Source organism: Poecilia reticulata, chromosome 14, assembly GCF_904066995.2.
Source record: "Poecilia reticulata chromosome 14, P_reticulata-male-v2, whole genome shotgun sequence".
NCBI lineage: Eukaryota > Metazoa > Chordata > Actinopteri > Cyprinodontiformes > Poeciliidae > Poecilia > Poecilia reticulata.
The window spans coordinates 28,360,814-28,386,167 of record NC_088843.1 but is presented as its reverse complement, the minus strand read 5'-3'; the positions used below and the strand labels follow the sequence as shown (position 1 = coordinate 28,386,167).

The window sequence follows — 25,354 nt, the reverse complement described above, 5'->3', positions numbered from 1 at the left end:
TTTATTAGTTATTTTCACATGGGCACCATCACATGAAGGAATAAAAGGAAATGAGTTGACAGAAAAATATGCAAAACAAGCTACAAAAAACAGTTATATTGATATATTGGTACCATTCAGTAAAGAAGAAATCAAATCTATTAAACAAAAGGTTAAGGAAAGACAGCAGAAGCAGTGGGAAGAAGATAGAACTGGAACATACAACAGGAAATTGTGATTTTTGTCTTCAAGAAGAGACAGTAAAACATGTTTTGTTGTTCTGTTCTAAATATTCTGTTGAGAGGAGGGAATTAGTATGTCGATTACAAGAAAATAAATTACAGTTAAACATACAAGATATTTTGGACAAAATTTCTACTTCTGAATATTTTTATTATTTAATAAATTATCGTAAGAAAACGAAATTGATAGAAAGGATATACGTTTTATTATTATATTGTTGTTATTATTTATTTATTTTTTTGTGGGAGAACATCCACACTCAGTTCCAGTAGATGGCGGTAATGCACATCAGTAAATTGCTTGCCAACCGCCATCAAGAAGAAGAAGAAGAAGAAGAAGAAGCAGCAGCAGCAGCAGCAGCAGCAGCATGGAGCAGACTGTTGACAAGCTTGAGAGTATGGTACTGTGTAAAATAGTTTCATTCTTTTCTTTACTCTTTTCTGAGCTTCCACTTCCTTTCGGGGTTTCAACAAGCCTTTCTTTCTCATTTAGATAAACTATTATTAAAAAGCTTGACCTTATGGGGCGGAAGTTGCAGAACGCGGGAAATCTTTGAAAATGTGAACCTTTTGATCTAAATAGTTTTGGATTTGGTGGTGCATAAACCCACCAAACGGGATGACAACTCAGGTAAATGATTATGGTGGCTTGACTGTGGTAGGTAGGAAGAGGCAGAGGTAAGGCGAAAGCCTGGTTTTAAAAGCAGTAAGAAAACCCTTGGGACTGTAGTTCAGTTGATGAAAACATAATGGTTAGAAGGAAAGTGATAAAGGACGAACTTTAAGGTCATACTTAAATTCAGGAAAGAAGATGAGAACATGAATCAAAGCCTTATAACCAGGGGTTTAGGACCCTCCTCCTCCCTAACCTTTGCAAGTTGGTGGGGATGAGGAGGGACTGGGTGGGGGATAAACCACCTACCAGTTCTATCTTCTTCCCACTGCTTCTGCTGTCTTTCCTTAACCTTTTGTTTAATAGATTTGATTTCTTCTTTACTGAATGGTACCAATATATCAATATAACTGTTTTTTGTAGCTTGTTTTGCATATTTTTCTGTCAACTCATTTCCTTTTATTCCTTCATGTGATGGTGCCCATGTGAAAATAACTAATAAACCCATTGCCTGAAATCTATAAATTAATAACTGAATCTCTAATAAAATGTCTGGTCTACTAATAGAATGATTATTTTTTTAATGAATATAATGATGAACTTGAATCAAAACATATACTTCTTAGTGGACGAACTTCCTCAATCCATCCTAAAGCCAAAATGATTCCCATCATCTGTCTTGTATAAACTGATACTCCATCAGTGATTCTTATACATTTTTTGATACTGAATTCTGGAACAATAAATGGCACACCATTATTGCTATTTGAGTTTTTTGAAGCACCTGTATAAACTTGAACATATCCATAGTACTTATTGTCTAAATATAATTGTACTGAATACGGATCTAAAAGGTTTTCTTTTTTCCTTTTCTCCAGGGGTGGGCAGTCCTGGTCCTCGAGGGCCGGTGTCCTGCGACTCTTAGATGTCTCCCTGGTCCAACACACTTGAATCCCACAGCTGAATCACCTCCTCAGTGTAGTCAGGTTCTCCAGAGTCCTGCTAACGACCTCATCATTTGACTCAGGTGTGTTGAAGTAGAGACGCATCTAAAAGTTGCAGGAGACCGGACCTCCAGGCCTGGAGTTGCCCACCCCTGGTATAGACTCTGTATTTGCTGAGTATATTTGCTTTAATATAGCAAATATTATCCATCCATCCATTTTCTTGCACCCTTTTTCCCTCAGTGGGGTCGGGAGGGGTGCTGGTGCCCATCTTCAGCCAACGTTTCGGGCGAGAGGCGGGGTTCACCCTGGACAGGTCGCCAGTCTGTCGCAGGGCAACACAGAGACACACAGGACACACAACCATGCACACACACACTCACACCTAGGGACAATTTGGAGAGGCCAATTAACCTAACAGTCATGTTTTTGGACTGTGGGAGGAAACCGGAGTACCCGGAGAAAACCCACGCACGCACAGGGAGAACATGCAAACTCCATGCAGAAAGACCCCAGGCCGGGAATTGAACCCAGAACCTTCTTGCTGCAAGGCAACAGCTCTACCAACTGCGCCACTGTGCAGCCCTAGCAAATATGATCCAAATATTATTTGCTTTAATATAGCAAATATTAAAGACACAAAAACCTTTTTTGGGTCTGGTTGGGGCATTTGGTGAGTAGTAGTGATGGGTAGATGAGGCGTCATGTATCGTTTCGACACATAGCAAAACTGTGTCCATTCTGTGTCGATACTGTGTCACTCAATGCTGACACCTGCTGGACATTAAAAATTTCTACAGGCAACGTAGTGATTTGATGACCTAGTCTATACAATAAATCTTCGTGTTTTATTGATTATATATTGTATTATGTCATATCTTCAGTTACATTTTAAATATATTTGATATATAGTCAACAAAGAATGTGAACATGTACCATAAAGTGAAAATTTAAGTGAATGTGTTTTAATGAGGACGCTTGTGGACTGTTTTTTATTATTATTAAAAAAAAAAAAAAAAAAAGTTTTTACAACATTTTGAAATTTAGCCTTTTACGCTTTTTTGACAAAACTTCTCCTGCTGTAGAAAAAAATTAAGTAAACACTACATTTATAGAGAACCCTTGTTTTTCTTAGTGGTTGCGTTCTCTAAAATAACCCGTGAGGCAAAATTTGTGAAGTAGTTACATTTATTTTTTACAGTTATTACACAGCATAAATAAATACTCTACATTGAAACCAAAGAACAAAACCTGTTTTCAGATCAGCAGATGTGCGTGTGCATCAATCGGGCATTAATGTGATCCGCAGTCATGTCATTAAAGCTTCTCCTCCAACCTGCCCCGCGAGACTCACAGCTGTATCTACGGCAGAGCGACGGATCTCGTCAAACGAGCCTCCGATCAGGTTTTGCGCTGCCTTTGGCCACATTTTTCTTTTCCAGCTGGCATTCAAAGTTTCAGTTTCCATCTGCTGAATGGCCAATCTGTATTAAATATCATAACATTATTGGCACTCAGGTAGAGAAGAAGCGCGGAGACTGTTTTTATCAATCATATGGTCAATCAGGACGAAGAACACTGTGAAAAAAAAACTGCACAAAAAAATCTGCAAAGCAGCGATACCGTGAAAGGTGAACCGCGTTACAGCGAGGGTTCACTGTATATGAAATAATTTATAGAAAGCAACTGAGTAATTTGTAGAATGACTGTTTATCCAGGTGTATCTGTGACTTCATTCTCATGCCTGGCCTCATAATGCCTCAACATTGAGGAGGTGGATTTATTTAAATAAGACAGTTTAGTCAAACATATGCGACACTTAACCTGCAGAACATAATATGACAGTAAACTAAGAGTCAATTTCAGCTGAATTTGGATTCAGATAGATCAAGTAGAAACTGACAAGAACTGGATGAAACAACAAAAATGAAAAGAAATTTATTTTCCAATATAAGATCAAAATGGTCCCACACTACTGTGGAAACCTTTCCTTTAAAACTGCTCCATAGTTGACGCTGTAAAAGATCAAGAATTCGTTTGGCAAATGCTTTTGACAGATTGACAGATTAACTTCCTTATAAACACAGTTTGGCGCGCTAATGTCATTTCAAAACAGTTCCTATATCGGTCACATGTCTTGCTGAAACCAATACGCGCACCGACACGGGTTTTGGTCTATAGGCTTGACACATGCGCCGACGCATCGGTGTTGCCGGACCCATCATTAGTGAGTAGAGTGACCATTGATGTTACTGGACTCCATAAAATGTGGAGCTGAGATGCAGTTGATGACTGGACATGTAAAATATATATATTCTCTCCGCATATAAATCAATAGTTTGGATTCTGTCAGTTCTGTAAAGACACAAGAGAGAACAAAGCGAATTTCTCTTTTATATTGACCAATAATTTAATTTTACTTAACTGTCGTTCAGGAGCCATGGTTTAAAATTTAACAAACTTTGGCTCATATATGCTTTATGAAATATTTCATCCTATTTGATGATTAATCTGAATATTGCCACATTCAATCAATTTAGTCTTGGGGAAAACATAGAAAAACGGGTGATTGTATTATTTTTCCCAGTCTGTCAGCCTAACGTCACACGTAAACACTTTGCCATGGCAACCAATAACAACAGCCCCGGGGAGAAGGACCTCACTGCAGCAAACAAAAAGGGGCGGGGACGGACCACTGTGTAAAGTAGTTTAGGCACAAGGGTCAGAAGGTGAACAGAAAATCAGTACCAGCCACAGGTTTCAGTTTCTTCTGATGACTTTTCATTCTTTTCACTGACTTTTCTCTCTTGAGCATCCAAAAGCTCACTGTTTTTATATCCAATTGGCACCACACCTGTGCTTGATTGGACACAGCCACAATGGAACAGGTCAAACATCTAAACAGAGAAACACTAGAATTATGAATCCAATTTATAAACTCCTACATAATGATGTTGTCTGCAAAATAAATTACATAATATAAGAAAACTCAAAAAGTTACTTTAAAGAAAAAACAGACAAAGCAATACACAAAAGAAAACCCTCTAATTGGTAAAACCTAGCAAGGTAATCACTGACATCATCCAGTCATTTAAGCAGGAAGTACTGGGCCGGCCCCTCCCATACTCCTGCCCTGCTGCAGATTTACAAGGACAAACTATGGTGAGTACAAAGGAAAATAAAAATATACATTGAAACAAATTCAACATATGGTCCAGAAGTAGTAACTTTAACCTAAGCAAACATAGATGAACACTGCAACATAATGCTAACACAAACAAAACCGGGATAGTAAGTGAAGCAAAATGGCAATGTTTAAATTAATCATTATAACCAAATATAAAAAGTAAGTGAATCAGAAATAAGAATAAGGGACAAGTGGTGAAGACAAACTGAACCACTTTGTCACACGCTGTCAGTCTCGTACCTTATTTGGAAATGGGATCATTGCACTCCGAAAGTGAAGGGGGCGCTATTTCCTACATTATCCGTGGTCTCCCGTTTTAATTTTCTTTTGAAATCTGTCATATAGCTTCATCTTTAGGTAGGACTTTCTCTCTCAGCATGTATTTGAACTTCTCTCTTTTATTTACTTTAGCGCAGCTCACAGTTTTTAACAATTTCCGTTGCTTTATGTGTACTTCTAAATCTGCTTCTTAGTCGCATCTTTTCGGGCCTGCTACGGCCCCCACGCCTCTAGTGGCATGAGGGTGGTAGCACAACTAATATAAATACATTACTAAGTCAGAATAACAAAGTCTTTATTAGGCCTGTCGCGACAAACGATAGGTTTAATTTATCATGCGATTAATTGATTTATCGACCTCATTTTAATAATCGGCTTTATCTCTCTTCCTGCCTTTTTTTCTTTCTCTTGATGACACTGAATGAAAGAAGGCTCAACTCCGGTGCTCTCCACTGATCCTTCCTTCCTCATTTCCTTAGTGTAATGTAGACATGTCGTGTGCGCTCGACACGAGTTGTTGGCCGATTGTCGGCCCATAATTTCAAAATCTGAGAGACCACACATTAGCCGACAGAAACTTATTTATGTCACGTTAACAAAGAACAGCTGAAAACTTACCAGAATCCGCGGAGAAAGCGGAGGAGAATCCACTACCTGTCACATTCAGGGTTAACGCTTCCAATCGGGGAAAACCCCTTATTTAGATCGGAGCGGTCACGACGATCTAAATCACACTACAGGATGATCGGTTACGAAATCACCAGCAACAATCTTAGATCGGCCAACGATCTAAGATTATCGTAAGGGGAAAATAGGGGGAAAAAAAATGGTGTAGTATGAACTACTGCATTCGGTAGTCAGTTGTGCCCATCTTCTCTATTTAAATCAAGTGATTACTGACGGGCAATATAGTATACAGACTTCATAACCTGCACTCTTTTGGTTGACTGCAGTATTTATTTCCACTTTGGCTTTATGTTGTTTAGTTTTTATTCAAGTACGTTTTTTGTTAATGGAGTTTTTGGTTGTTTTGCTTATGTAGTTTCTGTTACAGTTTATTTTCAAAAGAACACTGCATCAATCTATGGCAGGAAATCGCATGTATTATGTAATTTCCATTAAATCAGTGTCAAAAAGGTCTTGAAACAATATTATCGTTTATTGCAATAATTTTTTAGACAATCGCTCAGCAAAATTTGTTATTGTGACAGGCCTAAATGCACATCAAATGTGTTTTTCTAAGTAAACAAACTGTTGAGAAGTAAAACTAAAATTCAAATGTTGCTTAGATATAAGTTTTGTTCAGTCTGACTAACTTCTGCTACACCTTTACAAAATTTTAAGGTTCTAAATAAAAAAGCTTTAATGAGTAACTGCTCTTAATAAAATTCCTCATAAACATTGATTTATTGTAATGGCACCCAATACAAGTTATGGCCTATTTAAATGATAACCTAAGTTGCTTATTTTTAAGCCTTTTTTAGTTTTGTCATGTCCTGGGTGACTGAGAATAAATAAGTAGATATAAATTAATATCTGGGCAATATCATAATTAGGCCTGTCACGATAACAAATTTTGCTGGACGATTAATTGTCTAAAAAATTATTGCGATAAATGATAATATTGTTTCAAGACCTTTTGACACTGATTTAATGGAAATGACTAATAATACATGCGATTTCCTGATAGATACACCTTATTTTCAAAAGAACACATAACACTGGAACTGATGAACTAAATAAAACAACCAAAAATAAAATGGGATTCTTGGTCTCCATTAACAAAAAATGTACTTGAATAAAAACTAGACAACATAAAGCCAAAGTGGAAATAAATACTGCATTCAACCAAAAGAGTGCAGGTTATGAAGTCTGTATACTATATTGCCCGTCAGTAATCACTATATTTAAATAGAGAAAACGGGCACATCCTACCACCTAATGCAATAGTTTATACTGCACCATTTTTTGCCCGTTTTCCCCTTATGACAATCTTAGATCGATGGCCGATCTAACCGATCATCCTGCAGTGTGTGGTGTGTTACGGTAGATCGTCGTGGCCGCTTCGATCTAAATCGGGTTTTCCACGTGGAGCTTAACGCAGCCTGTTGAATGTGACAGGTAGCCAATCAGAAAGCGCGGATTCTTCTCGCGCTTTCTGAGGGGAAATTACGAGGGGAATCCCAAACAGCTGACACAGCGCAACCTGAAGTTCAGCGAACATCGGAGATGATATGTGGAAACAACATTAATGTTTATTTAACATTTTATACAAAGAATATAGAAATGACAAGGAGAAGGGTTGGAGCCAAATTGCTACCGCAGTTGATAAACCCAGCAAGTTTTCAGTTGTTCTTCGTTAACGTGACATAAGTTATGATTTTCATTCAGTCAGGACTTTGCGCTGACTCTAGCCACATGCATCACAGGTAGATTCTAGTAAAGCATTGATTAATGCCTGATTTTAAAATTAGTTATCTGGACTTGTAGCCATTATTTTGTGCCCATGTGGCTGGACACCACACTGCACAACTAACCTGATCGAACCGTTATACCTAGGATTTCTGTCGGCTAATGTGTCTCAGGTTTTGAAAATGGGCTGACAACTCGTGTTGTGTGTGCTGGACATTAGACTAAGGAAATGAGGAAGGGGGGATCAGTGGAGAGACCGGAGCTGAGCCTTTTTTCATTCAGTGTCATCAAAAGAAAGAAAAAAGGCCAGAAGAGACGATAAAGACGATAATTAAAATGAGGTCGATAGTTTTAATTTATTGTCCGATTAGTTGATTTATCGTTTATCGCGACAGGCCTATAAACGTAACACTTAAAGCACGAGAGTTCATATAGAAAAATATTCAGAATTTATTTTGTGGTTTTAAAGGCTCTAGGTCAGTGGTTCTTAACCTGAGTTCGATCGAACCCCAGGGGTTCGGTGAGTCGGTCTCAGGGGTTCGGTGGAGCCTCTGCCGCGGAGGTAAAGACACACTTGTGTAAAGTCGTGATGATGCCCCGCTTTGCCATCACTTGCTGCAGAGGATCAGAGGATTAGTGCTGCGGAGGAGCACTGATTGAAGGATCCACTCTCAGCATGGATTTGAACTTGTGTCTTTAATTACTTCAGCAAAACTCACCGTTTTTACTAAATTCTGTAGCTTTCGGTGTACTTCTAAATCTGCTCCTTAGTCGCATCTTTTCGGGGTTGCTACTGCCTCTAGTGGTGTGGGGGTGGTAACACAGCTAATATAATTACATTACTAAATCAGAATACCGCAAAGTATTTTGTGTGTCGGCGGGGGTGGGGGGTAGGTAGGAGGAATAAGAAGGGTTCGGTGAATGCGCATTTGAAAGTGGGGGTTCGATATCTCAAAAAAGGTTAAGAACCACTGCTCTAGGTTGAAGACGGTGAGAAATTAAGGCAGCTTTCAGTTTTTTTCTCTCTGTTCTCTCTTCTGTTCTCTTAGAGAGAGCAATTTATGAGTCAAATCAGATACAGTGTCACCAAGAAAAGAAACTCGTTTTCTTGGGATTGCAAACATGACTGACTCCATTTACTACCTCATCTCCAACAATAAGCACTCTTATTTCGTTTTCCTTGTGGTCACTTTGTCTTTCGGCGCTTTGTGAGGTGGATGTGTTGGTTTAGCCTCATTGCTGATGTTTGAAGGTGGGTTTTCACTCAGGCTCAGGCTGAAGTGCAGAAAATCTGTTTTTCAGTGGGATTCCCACGGAGTCGGAATGTTTTGAAGCTTGGGCTGGTCACTTTGTCCTTGGGAGCGGAGTCGATGGTGCCGTTTTGGTTCCAGCTGCTTGTTTGCATTTTTTTTTCGGAGCAGGTGTTGAAGTTGAAGGTGGGTTTCGGCCCACGCTGATTCGTCCAGGTGAGGAGTTCTCCCCGTTAGTTGTCTCATGGGATCTGCAGTGTGAGACTTTCGTTTCGGCTTGGCGCCCTGAGCGATCCAGGGTGAGCTGCTTGGTGCGGGGTGTACGACTTCTCTGCTGATTTGAGGAAGAGTTGTTTCAGATCCACAGGTAGCGTTGATTCTAGACTTTTCCAAGATTGGGGGGGTCCAGACCCCCCCGCCCCCCAACCCCTCAGGATTTGCGCCTATGAATGAGGCTAGAATTTGATTTAGGGGCCCTTCTTGCTGCAAACATCAGCACCACTAACAGCATTTCACCATGGATTTAGTGAAATCTGGGAGAGAGGTGCTAGTTTAATTGACCAAGCAATCAATTATAATTGTAGTTTACTAAGATGCATTAATGAACAACTAAAACTCAAATATTAAACTGAGAGGATCAGATTGTTGCTATGGTAACAAAAGAATAACTATGAAGATTGTACTTTGACCTTTTACAAAAATCTCTTAGTTCATTTATGCCTTGGGTCGGTTCTAAATGTGATCAGCATTACATCATATTTTTAGATAATAGTTTAATTATTGAATAACTGAATTTGGATTAACAGAAGTCCAAATAATTGATATTTATTTTAATTATATTTATGGGTATAAGTATTGTCAGCAATGTCTTCCAGTAACATCATTACCCAGTAATATTTTACCTTTCCTGCCAACTTAACATCTTTTAATACAAAACCTTGGTGGACCGCCACGGTGCCCCGACCACCGGGTTTAGGAAGTTTTCTTGGGGAAACCCTGAAAGGTACATGCTTGAATAATAAATTGGTCATTGTCAAGAAGACTCCACAGCTCCACTTTGGTGCCTTTTATCTTTTGAGAGAAAAACCTTTTTTTGTATTCATGTCATTTCAGTTCTTGAAGTCAGAGGCAGACCTGGAGTACATTGAAAGGCGGCTGAAGCTGGATTTCATCAACGATGCTTCAGAGAGAGGAAGCTTTGCTAAGGTGATAACTCACAGAAAGCTGTCTTTCTCCCAGTATCTCTGTTGTTTATAAGACAATATGCATGTGCTTAAGCTGGTTCTAAATGCATTTTCCTCAGTTATTGTCAGATTTGTTGGAAAACAGGAACATGGACCACAGTATTAATTGAGATTTTTGAACATCCTCTGTAATGTACACAAAACTGCAAATTGTACGACAATTTGAAGCAGGTAATTTAAAGGTTCAGCTGATCATATTTTTCCTCCTATTCAAAAATTACATGAGGCCACTGGCACTACCCTCTGTCTGGTTTATACCTTAGGCTATTGGCCCATAGTAATTACAATATGTTACAGCTGTAATATATAACTTTCATAATACCTTTAATACCTTTAATACCTTTAATACCTTTTTTTTTTTTTTTTTTTTTTACATATTTGTTGAAATAGTCACTATGTTGTGTCAGTATGGTAAGAGACAGATAATCTGTGAAAAAAATTCAGCTCCTCTGCCTTCTCCCAGTGCTACCTAAACAGGCTATCGGAACCAGGATCTTAGCACTATCAATCACAATCTTGTGTGGCACTGCTCATCCTCTTTCCCCTCTACTCTCTGTTACACTAGCGCTAGCATAGCTTCTTGTGAATTCTCAGACTATGCTAGCCTGGTACAGCTGATATGAGATCAGGCGGCAATGGTAACTCAGGGAGGAGGTGGAGGAGATAAATCTATTCACAGATTATCTGTTTCACAACAATCTGAATGATGGAAAACAGTGAATGCTTTCAAATAGTCACTCACTGCAATATAGTAATGTGGAGATTAACACTTTAAAATTAAAGTTGGGCTAATGATTTTCTGTGCAGGAAAATGTGACGGGGATCCTGGAAAATTTGAAGTCCATCAAGGCCAAACACTCTTTTCTCAGGTGTCAGGTCAGCCAGATCACAGATGCTCAGAAAGGGTCCATGGAGTTGATCAGAAACAGACTCGGCACAGCCATGGAGCTGATCAAACATTGCCAGCAAGCTTCTCATTTGGAGGTAACAACACTAGCATAATACCCAGTATTCAAACATCATTGTATGTCATCCCTTATATTAGATCCATTGTGTATTCAAACTAAAATTAAATGTAATTTTATTTATTACAGTACATTTTCAGCAACAAGGCAATACAAAGTGCTTTACAGGAATTAAAAGGAAATACGAACAAAATAACAAACCAAAGGGAAGAGCAAAAGAAGAAAAATAATCTAATGTTGATCCAAAGTAAATAAACTAGACACTCATATTCAGTGTTGGTAGATAAGTGTAAGTAATTATCTTCTGGTCTAATTCCTTTTCTGGGTTTGGAGAATAGGAGTCTAAAAAGTAGTTGCTAAGGTAGTTTTTCTGGGTTCCAAGTTCTAATCCCTGTTTTGGGTTGCTAAATAAGTGTAAGTAAGTATTCTCTGGACTTTCTAAGTGTGCTCTAAATTTGTAAAAGTAATCAGTACTCCACAGTTTCTAAGTAATAATAAAAAACTAAGTGTTCCTGTTCTGTAAGAATTTTTTTTGGATTCTAAGTTTGTTCTATTTCCTTTTCTGGGTTGCAATAATAGGAGTATCTGCATCTAAATAGTGAGTACTCTACAGTTTCTAAAATATAAGCTAAAGAGTGACTAATAAACTAGAGTCTCTGGATTCCATGTTTGTTCTAATTCCTTTTCTGGGTTAAGAGTGAGTACTCCACAGTTTCTAATAAAATAAAATAAAAAAGAGGAAAGGACACATGGCAACATTCAGACAAAACAAAGGGCAAAACGAAGACATGATTGAAGGTGGTTACGTCACAGGGCCATGAAACCACGTTGCTCAGCCTCCCGGCAGAAGTCTGATAAGATGTTGCTATCAAGGCATGTCCTTGGGAGCACTGAGCTGCACAGCTGCATGGATAACAGGAGGGTTGAGGTGGGAAGGAGTGTTATGTTTAGATATCTTGAAGGTGATTGGAAATATGCAGCCCTTCCAAGGCAACACGGGAAAGTCAATTCACATACAGAATGTCTTAGGTTGGGTAGATTATAAATTTCAATTTTCCCTAAAGTCTCTCTGGTACATCCTAATTATCCAAATTAGTTTGGCCGTTCCACTGAGCTGAATCTATCAACTTCTCCCAGATCGCTTCCATTCCGTTAGGGAGTTTTGGAGTTCTCAGCTGGGCTGTGAGTCTCAGCAAGACTCGCATCCAACTTGCATCTTTGTCCACACCAACAGTCTGAGTGTTCGCTAGTTGGGCCAAGTCCGTCACAAATTTGTCAATAAGCCAGGAATCCACAAGCTCCAAACAGCAGAAATTCTGTTGTCATGAATAAATCTACGGTGAATCCCGTCGGGTGTGTCCTCACAGGACAAGAGGGTTTTCCTGTGCCCAGTCTTCTCATCGAGAAAATTTGATTAATTGCTTTGCAAGATCGGTTGACCAGATCCATAATTTGTAGATTTGGAGGATGTGCAAAGAAAGGCTCCAAAAATACCGGCCAAAAACGGAGCAAGCAGGGCAGGCAAGAAGCAGAGGAAAAAAACGTCCGCCTTCACCGAGAGCAAGAGGAAAAACTAGCAAAAAACCAATTTGTCTTAGTATGCAATTTTCAAATTGGAGGCTGCAGCCTCCTCAGGGCCACCAATGGGGCTCAGAAAGTGGAGGGCAGATGAGGAGAAAAAAATACGCAAAAATAATAAATCTAATAGATTTTTTTAATCAAACATTTTTATTATATTTTTTTATCATAAAAACATATTTTTTTTCAAACATTATTAAAAAATACAGGTTAAAATAATTTATTGGAATGTTACTTGCCATACTCATCTCTCTGTGCTCCTCAACCTAGTGTAGCAAACTCAAAATGTAAAAGGTTCTAACAAGGAAAAGACAAAAGGAGCCTTCCAACAGCGCTTTTGTGGAGAAAACCCTAAAAACTCATGACCAACTAAAATCAGAAATATACATTTTTTTGCTAAATGTTGCCTTAGACTGATGAGGCAAAAAATGTATTAAATTAATGAATAGTGAATAAAAGTGGGAAAAAAGACATTCTGAAAGTCAATGTTTCTTTACAGATTTTGAAGCATTGTCTGTGGCTTTGCAAAGCAAGTACCTGGTCAGAAGCTAATTTTGTTTGGGCTGGTCATGACTTTGGAATTTTGGAAACTACTGGTCTAAAAGACTGTAAATAGACATTAAGCAGTGCCAGATTTCATTGGCGGGTTCTTCTTGGTTAATTTTTAATAACCTCATAATTAGTTTGTGAACAGTTTTTCAACAAATAGCTTGAAAAACTATTTTCATATTTGTTCAAATATGCTCAGTCATATTTGAATAAATATGACTGAGCATGGGATTTCCCTGGAAGATATAAAATGTGCTTTCAACAATATTATCATATGACAAATTCTGCTAGCATGTAAATTAAATTTGAGCAATGTACTGTTTATACACAGTTATGCCTGGCTATTAAGTTAATTTAGTCTTTCAAGGTATGCTGTTAGAGAGTTATGGCAATATCTATGACAACTTTTAAAGGAGGGAAACTTGGCACTCCAAAACTTACAACTGAAGAATTCAACAGAATCCCTCTTTTCTAAAATCATTAACAAGAACATTAATAATGTTTATGCCCTGTTTGCCACTGCTCAGAGATTGACAAACCTTCATATACCTATAGCATCTGAATTCTACTCTAGCAGGATCTGCAATAAATTTGCTAACTTCCTTTCTGTACGTCAAAACCAAGACCAGCACCGATGTTGTACCCAATCAAAGAAATCTGTAGAAAATGACACAGTTGACCAAATTCTTTCCTGCCAACAGCCATTACCATCTTTAATAACTCTTTGAGGAATCTGAATTATTGAGCTACAATGATATTTAATTTTCCTTTGGGATTAATAAAGTATTTTTGAATTTGAATCGAATTTGAAATCAACCAGAAATGTATAGAAGAAATTATAGGTAAATTACAATAAGCTCTTGATCTCGCTGCTTTGATGTTTTACAGGTTTTTTTCCCCAAAAACTTCTGCCTGTCTGACTTGAATAATAAACTTATTTCTATTCAATGCAGTTTATTTATATAGCACAGTTCACTTCAATCACACATACATTCCAATTTATTCTACTTCTCAAACAGTGCATTGAGCTAAGCTTATCATTCAGATTAGTTTAAAAAGTCTTCTGTCAAAGGAAACTGCAGATTGCCTTCGAATCGTTGAATTGGAGCAATAACTCCTTGGACAAGCACATAAAGATAATTGCTTTCTTTGTGTCATTAACTTTACAGCAATCCCTGATATTGAGCATGCATGTAGTGACAGTGGAGAGAAAAAAAAATTCCCCTTGAGCCTCCAACAGAATCTAACCCAGTACAAGCAACCATCTGCCAGGACTGACTGGTGTTTTGAGAAGACAGAGCAGAGACACAAAAAACAGAAGGAATGATATAGGAATATTTTCTCTGTTAATGAAAAGTAAAAAGTTAATAGCAGTAGAGGAAGAACATTTGATTGTCTCGGCTGATGCTCCCCTCCAGGAAGGCATAAACAGAATTCCAGACCAGGTGTAGCTAGCTTCTATTGAGAGAAACAAAAATTGAGAGAAAGCATAAAGTTAACAGTTGAAATAACAGCAAATAGTTCAAATTATAGAGTAGTAGAAGAAGAAATTGAGGAGAAGTGATGAGTTTGTCCAGCAGCCTAATCCTATTGCAGCATGACTACTGAGATGGCTGTAATTCTCCCTGACCCCACACATAGGATTCAAATTCACCAAAAAATGTAATAATCCCAAAGGGAAATTAAATGAAGCACTTTTCCTCTCTCTACTCCCCCCTTGACTGGGGGAGTAGGGAGTCAAGTTAACTAAAACCTTTTAGGTAAAGGTTTTAATTATAAGCTTTATCAAAATGAAAGTTTTAAGTCTGGTCTTAAGAGATTACCAGGTGTCTGCCTCACTGACTAAAATTGGGTGCTGGTTCCACAGGAGAGGAGCCTGGTGGCTCACAGGATCTGTCTGCCATTATACTTTTAGAAAATCTAGGAACCACAAGTAAGCTTGCTGTCTGAGAGTGAAATGCTCTATTATGAACACATGGAACTATCAGAGAGGGATTTTACATGAAAATCAAGAAAATTATTGACAGTCCGGAGCATCAATGAGACTATCATAGAAAAACAGCGTCTTCAGTCAGAAGCTTCTTCAATTTTGCTTTTATGGAGACTGCTACAGGAGACCCTTCCTGCCTACAGCCATCAGATTGTACAAAAACTCTAAAGAACCATAATGAGTCACATTCAATTCCACCTTTTGATAAATAACATTTTAAAATATGAATTGAATTTGAACTGAGAATGTTCAGGTTAATGTTCATAGAACAAATATCTAAAACTCCAATTTTGCCATTTTCACTCTGAGCAACTGCAGACAAAATATTTTGCAAGTTTCTTAATTTGTGGTGTAGTATTTAAGTGCAATCAAGTATTTTTGAAAATAAATTGTATCTTAAATAAATGATTAAAGCGACAGTATGTAACTTAACAGCATTATATGAGACAGATAATTTGTGAAAAAATGTAGTTCCTCTGCCTTCTCCCAGTGCTCCCAGTTCTGTTTTGACAAATACACCGCTCGGTCAGAAACAACTGATTAGAGGTGATCGGCAAACAACTTGTTGCCGGTCACCTGTATCTCAGTTTGCAGCCTGCGTGTGCAGGTTATCTCCTCTTTCCTTCACACTGAGCATGTGCTCAGCAGCAAATCCTAAGCGATGTGGTGAGGAACTATAACGCTGTGAGAGTGAAGCAGAAAGTCTGTGTGTTGCGGCAGAAAATTACCTCGGGGTGAAGCACGTCAAAATGCATAAACACAACAAATCTAATGTGACATTTAAAAAACAAACACTTGACTGAGTTTGGCTACATTGAGGTTCAATGCAGAAAAAAAAAGACATCCGGGGCGCTCAGATGCAGGTAAAGCAGCGCACAACTACCAACACTCACCCAGATGAGCGTGACGGTCAGAAAGCTAAACAAATGACCCAAAAAATAATTTAAGTCAATGAGCTAGTGGTGTCAGTCGCTGGTTCTGCTCTCGCTGCTCTCTGCTCTACCAGTAGCTGCTGTGCATTACTGGTAGTGATATTTTACAGACACTGAACAGTTGCTTAAAGCTGCAGCATGTAACTCAAAGAATTTTTTACATATGTATTGAAACTTTTCGAAAAAATGGATCTCCTCTGCCTCCCCCCTGTGTTGTGTAGAATTACTCACCTCGGTCAGAACCAGTACAGAACAGCTAGCCATGCTGTCGGGGAGTTTTGAATTTGTAAATCAAGCTTGTTTATTTTGATGCAACCTGCATTTGACTTTGAATGAATGTTTTCCTCTTTTACTTGACATTGATATAGGCAGTGTTGTGAGATTTAGCTGACTAATGTATAATTTAGAATACTGAGAACCTTACTGTTAAGTAGCTGCTATAGTATACCTGCAAGTACTTTGCATGTTTTATGTCTTAATTTAGGTGAATTTATTGCCAGATAATTTTTCCATTTTGCCAGACCACATAGCAGCATTTATACCAAAAGTGAAAAATTAACAACTAATCCAGGTGATCGGCCCTCATGGGTGATCGGAATTGGAATCGGCAGCAAAACACCTGATCGGAGCATCCCTAGCTGTCAGTCATTCTTGTGCGCATGCTGCTCAATGTGCCAATGGCAGAGAAACAACATACCGTTCCATGGAAACACTTTTATTCACCGTGATCAGTGGCCATGCTAACTGAAAAATTGGGTGCCCATTTATGGTGGGCTCCGTTGTGGTGAACCAGCTGTAGCATAGAAGAGAGTAAAGGGGAGTGTGTGAGCAGCGTGTACATGAGCTTGATTGACAGCACTGACTTTCCTCTTGGCTCTGATTGGTTGCTGCTGACCAAGCAATGTATTTCTCTAGATAGCACTGGCAGAAGGTAGACAACCTTCATTTTCACAGATAATTTGTCTCATACTGTCAGGACATAGTAATAGTTTTAAGAAATATGCAAAAAACATAATTTTCCTTATTCTGATTGGCTATTTTTTACTGGGAGAAGTGCATTTCTGCAGATGGTAACAGTAGCACTAAGTGAAGGAGCTTGATTTTTTTCACAGATTAGCTGTTCCATACTACGCTGTCAGGAAATAGTGACATTTTCAACAAATGTATACAAAACATATTTTTGTAAAAGTTGCATACTGCATCTTGAAGGTATGTTTTCAATGTGGGAATGACGATGTATTTTGTATCACATTCACAGCAACAAAAAGGATTGTTTTTGTTTTATTTTTTATACTTGACAAGAAAGTTTGTACTTGAAAACTTTATATTTTAGAGGAAACTTTAATTGTTCTGTAATTTGCAATTCTTTGCATGTTTTTGCAACTTTATGAAAAGGTGTCTACATGCAGAGACTTTTGTTGAATTTTAATCTTACTCTAATAACTCTCGTGTTGTTGAAAAAGCAACATTTTCATCTTTCATGATCAAAAACAGTAAATGTTTGTGAAACAGTAACTTTAATAGAACCAAAATCATAGATTTTACATTTAGCAGGATGTGAACTTCAAACATGATTAAAATAAATAAATGAACAAAATAACAATCAAAGATATTCTGTGTACCTATTACTCATAACATTTGGTTGTATTATTCTATTCCTCAGGTTGAATCACTGGCAGAGTCAGAGCAGGAGTCAGCCATGTTCCTGGATTCAATCACAGCTGAAGTAAGATTTCTAACAAAAGCTTGACACAAGATTCTGGTTGACTTTGGAGCATAATGTGAAGTTAAGCAACCACTTATTATGCAAATAATAGCGCTTGTTACGTCATAAATTCCCCAGAATAATTGGCTAGTGTAAAAATTGTTAGATTTAGCACGCTCGATTTTTAATAGTTTTTTTTTCCGAAATGGTAAATAACTGGACTGATATCAGAGTTGCAGGCAAGTATTCCAGTACTTCAGAGTTCTTGAATCAACCAGTTAACATTGCTGAATCTGTAAGCAAACAACCCGTCTCCATTCCATTCATCCCCAGCAGATGTCACTGATTTATTAATACACACAGGGTGAACTTCATCCACCAATACAGTTTGAGCATGAACATATGGTTTTAAGTGGTTAACATTAATCGCTTGCAGTTTCTTCCACTGTTCTGGACTAGCAATAAGATAATTTTGTCCCAACAGTTGTTTCACAACTGCATATGGCTCAGAGAATTTTGCTTGACAGGCGCTTCATCTTTTTCTGGGCAGATGATAATTTCCCTTTAGCCATCTGTGTAGTGGTAGAGTCTCTGCCTAAACCCATCAACATAATGCAAAACATTTTGTTGTGGTTCAGATGCAAATCTAAGTCATGCAATTTCAAAGGGACAACAACCTGATTAACTGGCTCCCCAATAATACTGTCACCACATGGCACCCACTTTCTTAACAATACCTTGTTTTCAACATGGTTCTGTATCTCTTCATCTGATAAAGCAGACTGATACAAGTCCTGCAATGTAGGGTCAAATCTTTGCTCCTGCAGCAGATCAGACTGTGAAATACACACATGGGACAAGCAAAAAGAGCACAACCGTGTCTCTTTTTCCAAGTCTTTAAGATTTATAGCACTGGATATATTCATTGACTGTGTCACAACACATTCTTGGAAAAATTTAAGGGTGTGATTCTTCATTTTTGTCTGGGCCACTGCTGATCAAAGGTACCGAAACAACAACTGGGCCCTCTGGTTGATCAGGCCAGAATTTTCTTCCAGCTATCTTGTTTCCCAAAAATCACTGTGACACCATCAAGAGGAAGAGCAGGTTGAACACCCATCTTTACTTCTCCCTCAAACAACTCGTCAAACTTATGCACTGTAACACAAAACACAGATATACCCATACCCAACACGGGTATAGATGATACAGATACGGAATCATCTAAAAAGGGTAAAACTGATGCTAGGATGAATGAATCATATGCACCTGGATCTCACAAGATTGTAACTGGCACATTGATGTCACTCCCTACTAAAGACACTTGTCCTCCCATAAGACATGGCTTGAACTCAAATCAAGTTCTTCTTGATCACCTAAGTGATTTTGTGTGGAACATTTAAAAAAATGATGCAGCAAGTGCTGCTGGTTTAAATTGAGATACATTTTTGTTTCTTGATTTCAGCACAGCACAGTCTTTCTTCCAATGACCTTTTCTGACAATAATTACATATTTTTCCATTTACTCAAATGTTGCTTAGATATAAGTTTTGTTCAGTCTCGCTGATCTAACTTCTGCTACACCTTTACAAAATTTTAAGGTTCTAAATAAAAAAGCTTTAATGAGTAACTGCTCTTAATAAAATTCCTCATAAACATTGATTTATTGTAATGGCACCCAATACAAGTTATGGCCTATTTAAATGATAACTTAAGTTGCTTTATTGTTAAGCCTTTTTTAGTTTTGTCATGTCCTGGGTGACTGAGAATAAATAAGTAGATATAAATTAATATCTGGGCAATATCATAAATTAAACGTAACACTTAAAGCACGAGAGTTTAAATAGGAAAATATTGAGATTTTATTTTGTGGTTTTAAAGGCTCTAGGTTGAAGACGGTGAGAAATTAAGGCAGCTTTCAGTTTTTTTCTATCTGTTCTCTCTTCTGTTCTCAGCTCCAACACACTTGAGTTGTCGGCTACTTGCTCAGCCCCTCCTCCCGTTTCAAACTCTTCTAATCAACTTAAAGTGTTAAATACGAATGAGATGTTTACTACCTTTAACAAAAAAGCTCAAGTCTATGAAAGCAATGTAGCAGTTTTGCTAATGAGGCAGCTTATCATGATTCACTCAAAATAATGAAATGGCAAACTACAGTCTGATTTTTATTGTTGATGTGTTTCTTATTGAGCAGTGAAAGTAAATAAAATATGTTGCATGTCTTTTAAGTATTTACCTACTGGAGGGTTTTATGTTGGTGCTGCAGAGCTACAGCTAACAGTTAGCTCCTCACTTCAGTGGCTCTGACTAGCCTGTGGTTCAGGCTGCTGTTGCTCCTCCTTCAAGTTGGACTGAACCATTGTTCTAACAATGGTAGGGGGGAAGCTAAAAATGAATTCTTATTTTGTTCTGACATAAATGGCAGATTTAGTTTATTCTTTGTTTCTTTTGCCTTTTCATATTGATATTATTTAAATGCAAATGTTTCTTCAATTATTTTTTTGCGGGGGACAATTCTAGACTTTTGCAAGATTAGGGGCGGGGGTCCGGACTTCTCCGACCCTCCCGGGATTTACACCTATGTCCCCTACTAGGGGATCACCCATCCCTTAGTGTTGACTTGGGGATGATGATGTCATCATGTCCCCAAGACAACATCATCAGCCAACACTGCAGCTTCTGGTGCAGTCTTCACCTTTTGTTCATTAATATACACTGCAATAGGTTCAGAAACAAAATTCTTAAATTGTTCTTGAACATTAAATTACAGAGGTCATCAAGTGTTTTGATCTGAGCAGAATTATAATTATATAATTATAATTATAAGCCAATTATAATTAATCTCCCAAATCTCTTGGAAACTCCAAATAAGTTTTGCCACCTATTTGTCAGTACCTTGACTTCTGTCTATGCACCTCAGGGACCAATTCATATGCCTCAAGTATTGCAGCTTTAACCTGGGAATAATCCTGACTATCACTTAAAGTATAAATGAAGTTTCTTGAGGACGACCAGCTAAAACACAATGACGCATAATTGTGCAGCCCAAATCAGGTCAGCCCCTTGGCTCTGCAACTCTTAAAATTTTTTCTCTTTTGTTTTTTTTTTCAATATCCTTTTCACTAAACTTAGTGTGACGTTCCCCTCCACTCTACGGAGGGGAACGTCCTCTCCGTAGAGTGAGGACGCAATTAGTAAATGAGGGATCCGTCATTTACTAATTGGGATTTATCCCAAAGCACGCCGGAAGGGGCGGGACCAGGATCCGCTAGGGCCCAGCGCATCTTGGCTATATAAGCAGCCTGCTCCAGTGCGTCAAGAGAGGGAAGGAACTGGGTGGGAGGAGTTGAAGCTGGCTTGGAGCTGAGTTGTCTTCTCCATCCAGCTACGCTCTCCAGACTGGTGCTTCCCCGACTTGCCTGCCCACCCCGACTTTGTTTAGTTTGGTTTTGCTTTGCTTTTCTTTTCTTTTCTTTTGCAGGACTCCCCTGCTCAAACCACCAGCTTCTGGCAATGCCATCGGCCACAGGGGCCGCCTGCTTATTTGCTGCTGTTTTCTTGTTTTATTCTTAGATTTGATGCTCAATAAAGAGCGTATTTATTGTTGAAGTTCGTGTCTCCTTGGTTTTTGTTATGGCTCAACGAGCCGGGTCGTAATATAACTTTAAGTGTTACGTTTAATTTATGATATTGCCCAGGATGTTCAATAGGTTTAGTGAACATCCTTGGTGCACCAAGAACAAATCACTCAAAATATCAGATGATTTATATTTAGAGTCCACAATACAAAATTAAATATAGGTCTGTAATTTATTAAATTATCTTGATGGAGAGGTTTCTTAAGTAAATTTCTTAACTATCTAGCTATCTAAAAATCCTGCAGTAGATGTCCATTTCTTAGGATAGATTAATTACAACTAAAATAGGGACAGTAATCAAAGGAAGACACACAGATGCACACAAACCAGTTCCCTGACGCATCATGTTGTTTCTGATATGAGACATTCTGATATGGTTTCAAATGTGTACAATAAGACTTTTGTAAAGTAAAGCTCTGCAGCACACAGGGTTAGCCATCGGAAACGATTCCTCAAGTGATTTGAATACCTCGATTATTAAAATTCCTCGAGGAAAATTGATCTGCCTCAGCTTCGTTATATTATGTTTGATTATTTAGCGCACCGTGTTCCAGCCGGACTTTATTTGCACTCTCACTTCCGCCTGAGTTGTTGACGAAAGCTAAGTGTTAGCAGCATAATGTCCAATTTTCAAGTTCAGCCTGGGAGGATTTTGCTGATTCATGATAATGCCCAGATTTTTGTCGTTTTTCGCGGGATCAATAAACATCCTTAAAATGACGGGAGCGATGCTTGGAGTACTTTTCCTCCCGGAGCTGCTGGTTCAGAGCGAACAGCGGGATTATTTATACAGGTGAGCGGTTAGACTGAACACTGCGGGCGGCTGTGCATTAGATGCGTAGCTTTACTGAAAATACCGGAAAATAAATTTTATATCATCCCGGTCGCAACCAATGGGTGGCGAAGAACATTTTGACGTTTCTTACCAGGTAGATGTTTCTGTATGTGACAAATGCAGGAGTCAAATTCCATCGCTAACATCAACACAAACGCTATATATGACTGGGCAAGGTGAGAGTTCATCTATTAAACTGCACTCTAAAAAGAAAATGGTTGAACCAACTTAATTGAAAGCAATTCAATTAAGTTTATCCAACTGAATTTATTAAGTTTAACCAATTCAATATATTATAATCATCCAACTCAATTTGTTAATTTTTAACATTTATTAATTATGTTTAAGTTAACAGATTTAAGTCAGTCTTACTCAAATTATTTAGTTTACTTCAAAAATGGTCAATAAACTTGTATAGCGCTTTTCCAGTCATTTTGACCACTAGAGTCACATTCACACATGTATTTAATGTAGGCAATATTGTAGTAGGCAACTTGGGGCCAAGACCAGGGTACATTGACATGTGGCAGCAGGAAGCTGGAATCGAACCTACAACCTTCCGATCACAAGATGACGACTCTACCCACAGGAAAAGATTTGTGTATTTAGAGGACACTGTGAAAAGAGTCTTACAATTTAGTTTGGAACTACTTAAAAGTTTGAGTTGACTTTCTGTAGAATTAAGTCAGAGATTTTAAATGTTTATTAGAAAATAAATGATTTGAGTAAGAGTGACTTAAATTTGTCACATTAAACCCCCTTATGAATTAAGTTATAAAAACTTAGCAAATTGAGTTGGATGATCATAATAAATTGAGTTGGTCAGACATAGGATTCAAAACTGGCATTGAACTCAATTGTTTTAAGTAAAGTCAAAGTGAAAAGTTCCTTTAGGTTAAAGATTAGTAAGTTTTGAATTAAATGAACATAAAAAAGTAAATTGTCACAGCAAAAGCAAAAGAATTAAGTTAAATTAATGTAAATAAGTCCATATAATAACCTGCTCACAAATAGGCTATTTGTGAACCTGCCTCTTTATTATTATATTGAATATAATTTCAGATTTTTGTATAACTTTTCTTGAGGTTAACATATAAAGTGAGCTATTATTGTTACAAGTTAATTTTCTAAACTACAGAAAAGTTATTGTTAGGGAAGTTCAAATGTGAAAAATTGGACTGATATTGATATGCGATAGCAATACTGCTGTTATGTTAGAGTTACCAATGTTTTATTTTATCTTCTTTTTTATCCGATTACCCGATTAATCATAAGAGTAACCGATAGATTACTCTATTACTAAAATATTCGTTTACAACAGCCTACACAGGACACTGTCACTCAACACATGTTTGAGCAATACATAGACAATAACTGGTTTAAAAGTAGTGAGCTGTTCCCACCAACTCCTAGTGAGGGTAGAGTCTACTTCAAGCTGCAGGCCAGGTACAGTTGGGTAGCTTTCCTCTCTTAGATGAAGTCGGTTGAAAACTGCATTTTGTATTTACTAGTGTTATTTTTTTAATCTTAAAATGTGTTTGTTGATCTGAAACATTTAAGTGTAGGATGAAAAGGCAAAAACAAAAGAAATCTGTAGGGGGCCTGTAGGGTCCTGTAAGCAATAGATGTACCCTGATAAGCTTCACATTGTTTTATATGTTTCTTCCATGTTTTGTAATTTTGTAGATAAATGTTTTAATTTCTAATTAGAAAAGGATAAATGTAGTTCTCCACCCATCCATCCATTTTCTTTCACCCTTGTCCCTCAGTGGGTCAGGAGGGTTGCTGGTGCATCACCAGTTAACGTTCCGGGCGAGAGGCGGGGTCACCCTGGACAGGTGGCCAGTCTGTCTCAGGGCAACACAGAGACACACAGGACAAACAATCATGCACACACACACACACACACACACACACACACACACACACACACACACACACACACCTATAAATGTAGTTCTTTTCAAATGATTTTTAATCTGTACAGTTTACACTCGGTAGACCTAAATCTATTTGATGCTGAAACATAATTTTTTTCCCCCCTGACCCTAGTGACCTTTATTTGATTGATAGTGGTGGGTTGTGAGAGAGGAGAAAAACATGTAGCAAAGGTCAACGCTCTGGAACTCCGTCCTCAACAGCACTTTACCCCTGCACCATTGCCGCCCAGAAATTTCAATCATCTAAATAATTATAAATATCCTGAATTGCCTCACCCACTTTCCTGTTTTTTTATTTCCAGCTTAAGAGAAGTTAGTCACGCGGAATCCAGTTAAACAAGAATCTACACTGCCAAGTGAAACGGAAGCCACGGAGAAGTGAAAAGTTTCAGCTGGAGTGAATCGGAGAGCAGTAACCTCAACATGAACTATTAATTATATTGGCTTATGATCTATATGCATATTAAAAGTTGAATTAAAGTAGTTGTTTTATTGTCATTGATGGCAGTATTCTAACCAAAGCCTCTTTCCTCTCATGCTTAGTGTTTAAAAGGATCCATGACTAGTTGAAGATGTTGGCCTAAATATGTTGCAATTTTCTATTACCTAAAAAAAATTGCAGTTTGCAAAAATGCATAATTACTTAAAATAAATGTACATCTTTTCTATTTTTCACCCATGGAGGTCACAATTTTTTCACCGATGGATTGATGACACATAATGGTCCATTCTGTACTGGAGTCTACAGAGTAAACACAGGAAGGCTAACTTTTCCCCGAGTAGTTGTTTATCATATTGCATTTGACTGGTGTAATTTTAGATAATGCCACAATGTGTCACTATCGGTTGTGATAAAAAATAAAAATTCAGGCGAATCTGTAATTTCCCACATGAAAGAAAGGAGAGCGCAGTGGGAGAGCTGGAGTGGAACGCAACTTCCGAAGGACCTAATCTGGACCCTGGGCATTTCTCCACAACGCTGAGTCATTTATACCAGCAGAACTAACAAAGGTTATACAGGTGATTGTCACCTTAACGAGCTAAAACTAAATGCTCTTTGAGTGTCCGGCTC

At 38.0% G+C, this 25,354-nt stretch overlaps 1 protein-coding gene across 2 annotated transcripts; it reads left to right on the top strand.

The window, feature by feature from the left end:
- The first annotated feature begins 549 nt into the window (after positions 1-549).
- On the top strand, positions 550-24,765 carry ska2 (spindle and kinetochore associated complex subunit 2). 2 transcript variants are annotated; one of them, XM_008428640.2, is made up of 5 exons: positions 550-622; positions 10,020-10,112; positions 10,958-11,134; positions 17,828-17,890; positions 24,585-24,765. In XM_008428640.2, exons 1-5 carry the CDS (start codon positions 590-592, stop codon positions 24,597-24,599), a joined length of 381 nt encoding a protein of 126 aa, XP_008426862.1. In that variant the 5' UTR covers positions 550-589; the 3' UTR covers positions 24,600-24,765. The 2 variants fall into 2 exon arrangements, with proteins under 2 accessions (XP_008426862.1, XP_008426861.1); XM_008428639.2 differs by lacking the exon at positions 24,585-24,765 and adding an exon at positions 21,351-21,478.
- Positions 24,766-25,354: the final 589 nt, after the last annotated feature.

What these genes read in the sequence shown, in the direction of transcription:
- ska2 (XM_008428639.2), top strand. Translation starts at nt 590, where the DNA reads ATGGAGCAGACTGTTGACAAGCTTGAGAGTATG. An exon ending in AGAGAGGAAGCTTTGCTAAG is followed by an intron (nt 10,113 to 10,957) that starts GTGATAACTCAC and finishes TTTTCTGTGCAG; the next exon opens with GAAAATGTGACGGGGATCCT. An exon ending in AGCAAGCTTCTCATTTGGAG is followed by an intron (nt 11,135 to 17,827) that starts GTAACAACACTA and finishes TCTATTCCTCAG; the next exon opens with GTTGAATCACTGGCAGAGTC.